The 13075-nt window shown below is 40.4% G+C and overlaps 1 protein-coding gene across 5 annotated transcripts in view; it reads right to left on the bottom strand.

Annotated features, from left to right (window-relative positions):
• Positions 1-399: 399 nt before the first annotated feature.
• The window catches only part of LOC137250893 (CKLF-like MARVEL transmembrane domain-containing protein 4), a 99507-nt gene continuing 86831 nt past the window's right edge, over positions 400-13075 (bottom strand). For all 5 annotated transcript variants that reach the window (XM_067784563.1, XM_067784560.1, XM_067784562.1 and 2 more), the window contains exons 3-4: positions 9737-9904; positions 400-1331 (exon numbers count right to left, since the gene is read on the bottom strand). In XM_067784563.1, coding sequence (XP_067640664.1) covers positions 1131-1331; positions 9737-9904 — 369 coding nt within the window. In that variant the 3' untranslated portion in view covers positions 400-1130. The remainder of the gene's footprint in view (positions 1332-9736; positions 9905-13075) is intronic.

Here is a 13075-nt window from a genome sequence, read left to right as displayed (position 1 = left end):
TCTATGGCGATATCTTGAAAAGGCGTCCACCTTCCTTACTTGTTTGGAGTTGTATGTGTTAACATGGAAAATTTTTGAGCATAGCACTCACGCAGGAGATGTTTACTGCTTGAAGTACAAGCTAAAACTGATTGCTTACTTTTCTGAATCTTTGTCATTGCCTCACACGACATGTGGGTGAATGCCGAATAATTTTCCGAAGCTCTACCAAGCTCTCGGGTGCACAATTGCTCTAAGATTACGATTCAAATATATAAAGATTGTCTCGTTATGTAAGCTTGATGGATTCTCTATTTTGCTTAAAAGCCCTTTAAAAATTGTCTTTGCGCAGGATTCGTTGTAAAAAATTCAACATTTATTTATTTTGTTAACATTAAATTTAAAAAATTAAATAAAGTTTACAAAATACATGTTATAAGCCCCTTTTATTTTTCTTTGCCTTCAAGAAATATTTCTTTGAATTTATATTTGTTAACGTCTATTGTGCAGTTGTTTATAATAAAACATGCGAATAAAAAAAATAATGAAATTTTATATAGCAATATGCAATAAAAAGCTTTCAGATATACTCAATCTGTCTGCAATTAAAAAAGTAGAAAAGATAACAATCTATTAATAGTAAAAAATATTTCATATACTATATTTATAAAAATTATATTGGAAAGTTTCAACAAGAATATGTTGATTAAAACAGAGAAGAAAACTTGTTCACGGCAGTACAGTTAATAAATTATAATAATAAAAAAAAAAAACAAGAAAATATTGATTTGATTTTGCATATTTATAAATGTATATGTGTTCTCAACGACTAAGCTGAAAATTTCACTGGATTTTTCTTCTTGCTTTTAAGTAAATATAACAATAAAAAACATTTAAAACTATCAATTCCATTATCATAATTTTTTTAATAAGTATAATTAACTTATTTTTGACTAATTGATGCATTGAACTCCATTTAATGATAACTTTTTTCTGTTGTCGTATTGCAAATAATTTTTTGTATGCTTTTTTTTTTTTGTTCCGTGCTTTTTGGTGGTACGTTACATATATAACTTTGAGGTGAGCTAGTTTTTGCTTCTAGTTTTTTCTTTTAGTTTAATTTTAGTTTCTTCATTTGTCTCCTGGCTTTACTAATAATTGGAACCGCTCTTGTGTGCCAAATACAGGAAATATGTTCCAGCAGCATAGGCCAAGAAATTGAATACACCAAAGACACCGGCCGCTATATTCGATCCATAGGAGTATGTATGTGGATAACTCGACCACTTAGCCAATTGCACAACAAATGCAATAAAATACAAAACCGTGCATAACGCAGTGTTAATTAATTCCTGAAATGAGAAAACATAAAAAATTATAAATACCTTAAATAAAAAGTTCCAATCAGAAAAGATTCGTCTGGCATTCCTATACCATCTGGGGGCATCACTGATATCAGTCTTAGACCGGCCATAGTGACGAATGTCACGCGTGATTAGTTATCACGTCCTGCACGAGGTGCCCCTGCTTCTACTGATAATAGCGGATCTAGAGAGGACAACTCGATAAAACCCGCACCCCTTGAGTCATTGTGCCGAGCTCTGGGGAGGGAGAGTCAAGATCGGTACACAACGGTGACGAACTGGACTGTTTTAGGACTTTGATTTCACATCACATTTTGACTTGATGACATTGGGCTGGTAGGTGCGGTATTCTGCCACTTTAGTAGGTCGGGGTGAAACCCTACCAAAATGGCTGGTAGGCTAATGCTGCACCTGCCCACGTCCCGTTAAAACCGTGGCGGGCCTCAAGGTACGTTCCGGCTCCGTCGCCGTTAAGTTGGTGGTGTAGGTGCGGTTGAAGATTTTCCCGCTTCGCGTCCGGTCTGGCTCTGAACGCATTACTCATAAGGTAATGCGTCAACCCTCGCGTGGCCTCCCTGCGTAGCATAGATAACCACGAGATCGTTAAAGGGCGACTACACAATCGGCTCCGGATAGCGGCCTTGAGGGGGGACTTTTTTAGAATGGACAATACTAATACGAATCCGCCAAGGATGGGGTGCGGAAGAAGAGCGCTTTTGATGGAAATCCGTCAAATCAATCTTCAGCACTCTAAGGCGGCTTCCGCAAATTTGTTGCTCTGCCTTGAAAAAGGCGGAGTGGATATAGTCCTTGTCCAGGAGCCGTGGCTGAGTAGTAACGGCAGTAAGATTTCTGGATTAAGGACTGGAAAATTCAACACCTTGGTGCATGGGGAGGCAAGTAGGCCTAGATCCTGTGTGCTTGTTAAAAAAGAGATTAAAGCTTTTATTCTCTCTAATTTCAGCAATGCTGACGTAACCACGGTCTGCCTCGAGCGAGGAAGTAATGAAATGTGGGTGGTCTCAGCGTACATGCCCCACGGGGACGTAGTGGGACCACCACCTGCGATACTGGGTGAAATCACCGCTGAAGCAAGGCGGAGAGGTGTTGGCGTGATCATCGGTGCCGATGCAAATGCCCATCATAGCATTTGGGGAAGCTCGGATACCAACACTAGAGGTGAGTCTTTATTTACTTTTATTGTAGATGAGGGACTTTGTATATGTAATAGGGGGAATGACCCGACTTTTATTACTGCGTTAAGGGAGGAGGTCCTGGACCTCACCCTGGTTAGTAGAGAACTGGAAGGTCGGATATCTGGATGGAGGGTTCTCAACGAGCACTCCTTCTCTGATCACCGATATATTCAGTTCTCAGTGAACGAAGAACGTCCCGGTAAAATATCTTTTAGGAACCCTAAAAGTACTAACTGGGACTTGTATTGTAGGAAGCTGGGAGAGCTACTGCCTGCGGTGCCTATCATTAGTTCGCGCCTGTCCGAATCTGAGATAGACGTTCTGGTGGAAAACTTCACCTCGGCAAGCAATAGCGCCTTTCAGCTGTCCTGCCCATTGAAAACTTACAGGGGGAAAGGCAAGCCGCCCTGGTGGTCGGATTCTCTTGACGACCTAAGAGCGTCCAGTCGGCGGCTCTTCAACAGAGCCAGGAGGAGTAAATTACCCTCGGACTGGGAGCTCTATAAGGTGAGTCTGGGGATTTATAAATATGAAATAAGGATAGCCAAGCGAGATGCATGGCGAAGCTTCTGCGAAAACGTAGAAGGCTGCAATGAATCCGCGAGATTTAGAAAAATACTCTCTAGGAACCCCGCTCCTCTGGGGTATCTGAGAGATGATGGTGGGGACTGGTCGATGAGTAGCGAGGAGTCCCTAAGGCTTTTACTGGACAATCATTTTCCCGATGTCCCAGTTGCGCAGGGATCTTCGCCTGCATGGTCGGCGGTCGTTGGCCATGCAGAAGTGCCTGCCATTCCAATACGGGAAAGTCAGATAACCTGGGCTATAGGGTCGTTCAAGCCCTATAAGTCTCCGGGCCCGGATGGAATCATTCCTGCGCAGCTTCAAATGTCTTTGGGGATTTCCTGCCGCTGGTTGGCCATCATATATACTAACTGCCTCAGGCTTAACTATATCCCGAAGTCTTGGCACACGGTTAGGGTTATTTTCATTCCGAAGGCCGGCAGAAACTCTCATGTATCACCTAAGGATTTCAGGCCAATCAGTCTCTCGTCGTTTCTTCTTAAGACGTTTGAGCGATTGATTGACCTGTACCTACGGGAAAGGATACCTCGGGGGTTACTGTCGGCTTCACAACATGCGTACTGCAAGGGCAGATCGACGGAAACGGCTCTCCATTCGATTGTAAAGCAAATAGAGGGGTCCCTAGAACACAAAGAGTATGCTCTGGGTGCCTTTCTAGACATCGAGTGAGCTTTTAACAATGTCTTACCGGGGTCAATCGAAAGAGCTCTGGTGGGTTTAGGAGTCGAGGCGGCTCTGGTTGAATTTATTAGCAAACTTCTATGCGGCAGAATTGTCGCAGCGGAGTGGGGAGGGGCCATAATTAAGAGGAAGGTGTGCAGGGGCACGCCACAGGGGGGTGTCCTATCTCCTCTCCTCTGGGTTGTGGTAGTCAACGAGCTTCTTGTGGAGCTGGAAGCCAATGGTTGTCGGGTGGTTGCCTATGCAGATGACCTCGCTATCCTAGTCAGAGGCAAATTTCTGGGCGCCCTGCGCGAAGTTCTTCAGGGCTACCTGGATACTGTGGCTAGGTGGGCTGAATCATGTGGATTGGCGGTCAACCCGGGAAAAACGGAATTGGTCCTTTTCACAAGAAGATATAAGGTGCCCGATTTCAGAACTCCCTCGATTGGAGGGGTACCGTTGGTACTTTCTGATAGGGTTAAATATTTGGGGATTGTTTTGGACAAGAAACTGTCCTGGAGACCCAATGTGGAAGATCGGGCCAGGAAGGCCGCCATTGCCTTGTACTGCTACAGAGGAGCTATCGGAAAGAGATGGGGACTCTCGCCAAGAATAGTACACTGGCTTTATGAGATGGTGGTCAAACCGATTCTGCTATATGGGGTGCTGGTCTGGTGGAAAGCACTGGACACGGCGAGCACCTCCAAAATGTTAGTGTCAGTGCAACGGACGGCGCTGATCGGTATCAGTGGCGCTCTCAGAACAACGCCTACCTTGGCACTGAACGTCATGCTGAACATATACCCAGTAGATATTGCGGGAAAGGCGGCCGCGGCAAGGTCGTTGGTCAGGCTTCGTGATATGGGATATAGACTTTCTGACCGCGGACACTCTAGCCTTCTTACCAGTTTCGACTTCATCCCGGACAGAACGGACTACTGTATGCCGATAACAGCTCCCTATACAACCTTCACCCCAGTTATTCCAGAGAGAGAGGATTGGGGAAGAGGAATTATCTGGGGCATGGGACCGGTTAACTTGTTCACGGATGGGTCAAAGCTGGATGGAAAGGTTGGTGGGGGGGTCTTTTGTCAAGAGCTAAATTTAAGCCGCAAGTTTAAGTTGGCTGATCACTGCAGTGTATTCCAAGCGGAAATTGCTGCGATTAAGGATGCGGTGGATGGAATGCTATCCAGTGCTACCACGGTTAGGGAATTTAACATTTACTCTGATAGCCAATCGGCTATCAAGGCCTTGAGCTCAACTACAGTGCGATCGAGGGTGGTCTGGGAGTGCCTGACCTAGCTTGCGATTGCATCGAATTATTTTACAATTAAGATTATCTGGGTCCCGGGCCATAGTGATATCCCGGGTAACTGTCAAGCGGATCTCTTAGCCCGCATCGGTACAACTGAACCGGATGAAGATGGCTGTAGGGACTTCGGGATCCCGCTGGCCACCTGTGGATTGCTCCTCCATAGCTGGGCCTCGAATCAGCTCAGCAAACGTTGGGCGGATACCACGTCTTGCAGGGTAGCAAGATCTTTCTGGCCGAAAGTGGATGGCAGGAGGTCTGCTGAAATAATTGGGTTCACTAAGGCTCACCTATCAATGGTCATTGGGGTTTTGACAGGGCACTGTCCCATGGGTATCCATGCGGTACGTCTCAATATACTGGAAACTCCATCCTGCTGCAGCTGTATGGAGGATGATGAGGTGGAATCACCAAATCACTTTATGCTTGATTGTCCAGCTTTTGCCAGAATTAGGCGAAAGTACTTCGGTCGCGACTCACTTGGATCTCCCGAGGATATATCCAAAGTTGAGATCGGTATCATTCGGAGCTTTATCGTTGCTACCCAACGATTCTCTAAGTAGCTGGATCTAGGTCACCGTTATTTTTGGTGTATGTGGTATCACAACGGACCTTCGTGTTGTCCAAGTGAGCTATCCTTATCAGGGCAGCTACCACCTAACCTATCCTATCCTATCCTATACCATCAAATTGAAGCACACTTCAAGCCTATCTTGAGCAACTTCATGCATAATGAATACATAAAAAATTTTCGCTTTTAAAAGTTTAAACGGTTAAGCGCCTATTAAATTAAGTAAGTAAGTAGTAGTGAGCAGCGGAGGCATTGTTAAATAAAGCGCTGCTAAAAATCCAATGTAACTAGGCTCTGTTGATGTGCGCCTGTAAATATACCACACAATTTGGATCAAAAAACATGCTTTGTGAATTGCATTCCAAAAGCAATAGATATTTAGCATTGCATTCTCCAAAAAATTATATACGGCTTTGCATTTGCTACGTCATGGGAAATACGCAACCTCAAAAACCGTAAACACTATTTTTGTTGATGCGTTGCAAACATGTGATATAAGTTGTACAGTGTACTCTCTCCTAACGGGCACCTCTCTTAAGCGGACACCTCTCATAAACGGACAATTTTTTCAGTACCAAAAGATCCTTAAGCATTTTTTAAGTTTTTCCCTTTTGAGCGGACAACCCTCCCATAACAGGGCGCGGACACTTGCTTTTTACCCCAAAGCAAATAGAGTAGATTAATAAGAGGGAGCATTGTAGAGTCGTTCATTCTCCACAAAGTGGGCGGCTACACCAGGAATACACCATACGTTTTGCTCCTGCTTCGTTTTCACTATCTGGATTAAAAAAGTCATGAGCCTGGGCATTCGCGCAATTTTAGTGATGTAAATTGCATGGAGCCAGCGCCAATGCAGTGCCAGCTCAATGGTAGCTCATTGACGCAATGACTCCAAGCGAATTTTTGACGCTGCTCAGTAGTGAGTGCGTAGTACATTTCACTTGCGCTATTGCGATTTTTGTGTGTCAGGTACGAGTTTGGTGTTATGGCGCTGCTGGCAATGATGACACTGAGCTGATGACGGTAGCGCTGGTAGTTCAGCTTTTGAATCAGAGAAAGAATTGATGACCCGTGTAAATTATTATGGCTTTGGCTATTATTGGTTGTGTATTTGAACCAAATAAATGCTGCGGACATAACAACCCGAGTCATTTTTGGGTTTTATATTTTAGATTTAATGCACAATTAATATGGGTGTGTTTGAACAGCCAAATAATAACAGTAGTATTGCTAAAGTGCTGCTTAGTTGATGTCGCTAATTTCCTAGTGATGGTCAATAGATTGTCAATATTTCGTTCAAAGAACGCGCCAAATTGCCACATCTGCTCAAATTTTCCAAGATTTTCCATTGTTGATTTAACTTAAGCTGTTATGCCAATATTTTTCAGCCAGCTTATTTCAAATAGGTCATTTTTCCAAAAGCAAAATAAATTACAGCAAAGTTTACAGAGTTAAACAGCCTTAAAAAATCAGCTATGTATGTTGAGGCGGATAGCATAGCAAAAAGTATGATAAATTCCTCGCGCAGCCTTTCTACAAATTCCACAAAGTTTTACAAGTCTACAATGTACCATCTTATAATTTTTAAAATCTTTGCCCAAAGGCCTTTTTAATTTCCCATAACCGGACAGCTAACAACACTTTTTTCATTTACTCTTTACCATATACGTACAGCTGTCGCTTATTCACTAATGCGTGCATGGATGTAGGGGAATCCCCTAAATACGAAGAACCTGTTTTCAATACAGTAAAAAACATAAAAATGTATGTACCTATTGCACACACGTAGTTATTATCTTCTTGTGTGTATACGTGCGTGAATCGCAATGCCTAAAGTAGTGTTGAGTATTAAAGACAAAATTAATGTCATTGAAATTCATAAGAAAGAAAAACTAAGTCTACGAGAGTTGGCAAAGAAATGTAAGATCAGCAAAACGCAAGCTGCCAGCATTATCAAAAACAAAGATCAAATTTTAAGTTTGTGGGACACTGACGTCAACCCGGAGAGAAAAAGGAGTCTGCTGAAGCTCAAAGGCCTTAATATTGATAAATTGTGCTACGAATGGTTTGTGAAGGCTCGAAACAACAGCATTCCTCTTTCCGGCACACTTATAAGGAGCAAAGCTAAAGAAATTGCAGTGAGACTCATTTACGACGATTTTAGTGCATCATCCGGCTGGCTGGAAAGGTTCAAAAGAAGTCACAACATAACTTTCCGTACAATTATTGTGAATATTTTGTACACAAAACTTTATTCTTTAATTTATGAACAAAGCTTTATGAACCTCCTAACTCAGTCTTATTTGTATGTATTAATATTCTTGTTTTGGAAATAAAACTGTTTAAACATTCATCAATAATACTCTTCTCATAAGCGGAGAAATTTGGCAGTCTCTTAGGTGTCCGTTTAAGAGAGAGTACACTGTATATATGACCGATCTCTACGATTTTTTTAGACAATATTTTTTTTAATATACATATGTAAGCATTGTTTGAAATTCGAAGCTTCTATCTGTTAAAATGGGGCAGAAATTACGAAAAGTACTCTATACTCCCTACTGTAGGGAGTTCAGAATTTTGTGTATTTGGTGTTGGAAACTTCGCTATTGCAAATGAAAGCTACGGATCCTGAACAACTTTTTTTTCGTTTTAAATTATTTTCTGCATATTTTGTATGGGAGTTCAGGAAAATGGTCTAGCATCATTGCATTGCTAACTTGTGTAGCATATCATGACAAATACGCAACATCAAAAATTGTTGTTTTTTTTTTTTTTAATTTTAAATAGCAAATCAACAACTGTCAAAACAAAATAAAATTTGGCTGTTATTTTTATTTCTATTTTCCATTTTCCGCTCTTTATCCGCATTTAATGTATGGCTACTAGCTTCGAATCACTGGACAAGTTCAAAAATACCTTATAAAGTTTTTAAACGGGATCGACCCTCGGCACTCTACACTCATTTTTACCATTTAAATCTTTTCTGCGAAAAAATAGCTCTAAGCAATCTTGCTGGAGTCCTCGACGTCAGCGAAGAAAGTGCTGAGTCGCCTTTTCTTTCTGATCAATCTTCTGAATAGGGAAGCAATATCACAGTGGCTTGTAACGACGTACGCAAGTGCTCTCTCTGCAGATTTGTTCAGTTTGAGAATGAAGCGGCTTTCTTTTATATCCAAACACGATCATAAGGACCCTGATCTAATAACTCATTCGTCAAGTTTCCTCAGGAGGGAGCCCCGTTATAGTGACACCAAGCTGTTGGACTGGCCACCGTGGTGTGATGGTAGCGTGCTCCGCCTATCACACCGTATGCCCTGGGTTCAACTCCCGGGCAAAGCAACATCAAAATTTTAGAAATAAGATTTTTCAATTAGAAGAAAATTTTTCTAAGCGGGGTCGCCCCTCGGCAGTGTCTGGCAAGCGCTCCGATTGTATTTCTGCCATGAAAAGCTCTCAGTGAAAACTCATCTGCCTTGCAGATGCCGTTCGGAGTCGGCATAAAACATGTAGGTCCCGTCCGGCCAATTTGTAGGGAAAAATCAAGAGGAGCACGACGCAAATTGGAAGAGAAGCTCGGCCTTAGATCTCTTCGGAGGTTATCGCGCTTTACATTTATTTATTTTTTAAGCTGTTGGCTGTTGGCCTCCAACCCGAAACCTTTTTTGGCCCTTTATTAGCAATTTCAATGTAGTTGTGCCGGGCGAAAGAAAGAAACATCAATTTATCAAGTAAGATTCTAATGCACCTGATTGCAGTTCTTCCGTTTGGTCGTCATATAAATTATGTTAACACTATGTGTCAGTCTATGTGAGGTCTTTATTGACGGACAGTTCAACGTAATCTAACCTGGGGTCCTCAGGACCCGTCCCTGTCAAATATCAGGGGTAGGAAAAAATGTTTTTTTTTTGTGCAAAGATACAATTTTGACACTTCCTTTCTTTGTTGTCGGGCCATTAATTAGTTCATGCATTTTCTGAACGTTGCGTTTTTTTTTTTAGTTGATCGCTGTTTTGATCCAGGTGTGTGATATGTTCTTGCACATTTAGGGTTTCTTTAAGCTTACCGTAAATATCCAATTCACCGCTACATTCAAAGCTTCGCGTATACCCAAAAAGTAAGCGAAAATCCACAAAATTGTCGCAATGAATGAGATAACAACCACGAACAGAAAGAAGGACGTAGCTGCGATGTAAGCGGGTGAAGCACAGATCATACAAATAAGGCCGAGCACCTAAAACGAGATAAGGAGCGACAAAAAGTAAAATTATATGAAAAGTACAAAGCAAAAAATTATTATTTAAACAATTTTTTAACAATAAACGACTAAAAATAGTAGTGGGTCAAATGAGTTTTACATATCCGTCCAAGAAGTAAAGTCTGAAACTTGATCAATTTTTGTTTTTTGTATGAGGAGTAAGGCCACCTAATGTTAACGACATCACAGAGATTTGCCTGCATATGATTTATATGAAGAGCTCAAGTGTTGTTACGCCCGCTTAAAAAGTTCAATTGTTTAACACCTGACTTATGATAAGATAAGATTATGAATGCAAAAGGTACGTATGTGGAAATATGTAGATAAACTTACTATACCGTTGAGTTTATTATGAATCAATTCTTTATTTGTAAAGAATTACTATAGGAATCGTAAAATTTTAGAATTAACTTTTACATATTGTATATAGCAGAGACCGTAACGATTTTAAGTTTGCAAAATATATCACTGCAAAATTATTACTTTTGTTATAGACAGCTGTTCATTTTTTCACGTTCATTGCGAAATTTGCTTACAAAATTCAAACTGGGATTTGCCAAATACCATCTTGCGGCAGCATATCATGTTTTTCCCATAGAGTGTACAGATATTTTTCGTAAAATTTTTGGTTTACCACTAGCGGCCATTTTCGCTATCTTCAGTTGATCAGTTATCTAGAAGTTATGGAAATTCTTGTTTTTTCATGCAGGTGCCGTTTGGAGTCGGCACAAAACATTAGGCCTCATCCCGCCAATTTTTATAAAATTTAAAAAGAGCACGACGCAAATTGGGAAAGAAGCTCGGCCTTAAATCCTTCGAAGGTTATCGGGCCTTGTTTTTTCTTCTGTTTAACTGAAGTTTCGACTGTCATTGAAGATCAAGGAAAAAAATGCGTGTGTTCACAATAGATTTTTGCGATTTGTTCATTGTGAATTCACACAAGTGGTGAGTGTTTGAAAAAACGTTCTTAATAGTAAACAGACTGCATCGCCTGCTAAATCGCTGTTCGATTACTTACTTAAATTATTTGCTTAATAGTGTTTTTCGAACATTTTTCTAAACGACTGGTAAATTTCATTATTTACATATTTTAAAATGTTTCTGGCTGCTCATGTTTTCTCTATTCACTAAGTTTTTTAAAAGAATATTAATATCCACATAGTCTGATTTTATATGGACACATTAACAAAAAATTGGTCTAAAACACACATGGACAATTCATGGCGATTCAACTTATTTAATATAAATTAAATAAACCTCTTTTCTATTCTCTGGCCATTCGTTACACTGAAAAAAAAAGACTGGTAAAATCAACCGAAATACGGGTCAATTCAACCGAAATTTCTGTCAATTTTTATCCATCGTAACAAGACGTTGAATCAACTGCGCACAAATCGTTGATTCGTAATTGACCGCTTTAGTAGTCAAATAAACAAAAAAATTTGTTGCGAAAGCTTTGTACGAAAGTACCTATGTTGCGTTATTTGTAAGGCAGATGAGTTTTCACTGAGATCTTTTCATGGCAGAAATACACTCAGAGTCATTGCCGAACAGTGACGAGGGTTGACCCCGCTTAGGAAAATTTTCTTCTAATTGAAAAACCTCATTTCTAAAATTTGTATGTTGCTTTGCCCGGGGTGTGAACCCAGGGTCTTCGGTGTGGTAGGCGGAGCACGCTATCATCACACCACGGCGGCCGCCATATACATGCGTAAATATGTGCATACATATAGTACACAGTATACATAAGTACAAAGTAGAGAGCGCAGTGAGCGTAAAATTCTCTTTGAAATTTGCTCATGTATTGACTGTTGATCGCTGTTGAAATGACTAGTGAGATCAGTTGTGTTAACAAAAAAATTAGCTAGATTGATTAGGAATCTCTCAATTTTACAGAATTTGTTAACTTAAGAGCGACAATTGCTCTTCTATTGAAATTACTAAACGAACTTGCTCGCTTGACAAAGAACTCGGTCGAATTAACCATACTTCGATCAATTTCACCGAATATCCGTTAAGTCAAGAACAACAGAACCGATTTGTTGATTTTACTAGCGCCATTTCTTTCAGTGTACAGTCATTCTTTCTGTCAGCCTTATTTGACCTGTAGGTATGGCATTTGAGGAATAAAAACGTTCTTCAATTGTAGGAGTTCATAATGGATTTGTTCTACAAAACATTATAGATGTAATTGGGAGTTGGTCAGCCTATGTTAGCCAAATGAAGTTATCTATCTCAAGGATTGCTATCTTCCAGATAATTTGAAGTTCATTAGAGATGGTGAAAATTGTCCTAAAATGCGCTATCTGCTTCACTTCCAGGGATTTCCCCCTTGGATAAAGTCAACTTGCATGGTCCCGTAACTCTTTTAAGCCCCCTTGGTATCCGAAGCTGTATGGTTGGCTGGCTATATTGTCTAAGATGTGTCCCCAGGGCTTGAGATACAAAGTGGTGGGGGAAAAGCCCTCACACTTTGGGCTAAAGTCATCACTCAAGGCTTCAATATGGCATATGCTGTTGAGAGGGTGCTTCTCACATTAATATCCAGCAACTTCTTATTACTCAAAAATGTTTCATTAGGAAGATATGCAACTTTAACCGTTTTCACCACAGCATGGAACTATTCAAGGAGTTGAAAATTCTTCGGGTAAAGCACATGTTCTATTATAAAACCTTAAAAATATTTTTTATTTGCTGTGGGTATCTACACAGCCTTGCCTCCGATAACTATAATTTGAGGCAAAACTCACTCGGACTTGTTGTTGTTCCCACTTCTCGTACTACTCATTTTAATAACTTCCATACTATCGTTTCTTGTAAAGTCTTCAATAAGATACCTGCGACTATGCGTGTCATTAGGAATTTGCGAGAGTTTTTAAAAAATGTTAAATCATTTTTATTAGAGCTTTCACACGACGACATCAAAAATTTGCTGAACCCTATCACTTAGTGAACTGAAACCAAAATTGTTATTGTTAATGTTTTATTAATTTCATTATTTAACTCATTGAAATTATGGCTTATCTCTACCTTCACCCCACACATATCGCACATATTCATTAATCTTAATTTGTGACGGCATCCAACACTAAAATTGCATACCATTTTACTGAGTGCCTTACTTTTCTTTCATTTATTACTAATTGT

Source organism: Eurosta solidaginis, chromosome 4 (assembly GCF_040869045.1).
Source record: "Eurosta solidaginis isolate ZX-2024a chromosome 4, ASM4086904v1, whole genome shotgun sequence".
In the NCBI taxonomy this organism is placed as follows: Eukaryota; Metazoa; Arthropoda; class Insecta; order Diptera; family Tephritidae; genus Eurosta; species Eurosta solidaginis.
This window is presented reverse-complemented; position numbering and strand designations above follow the sequence as displayed.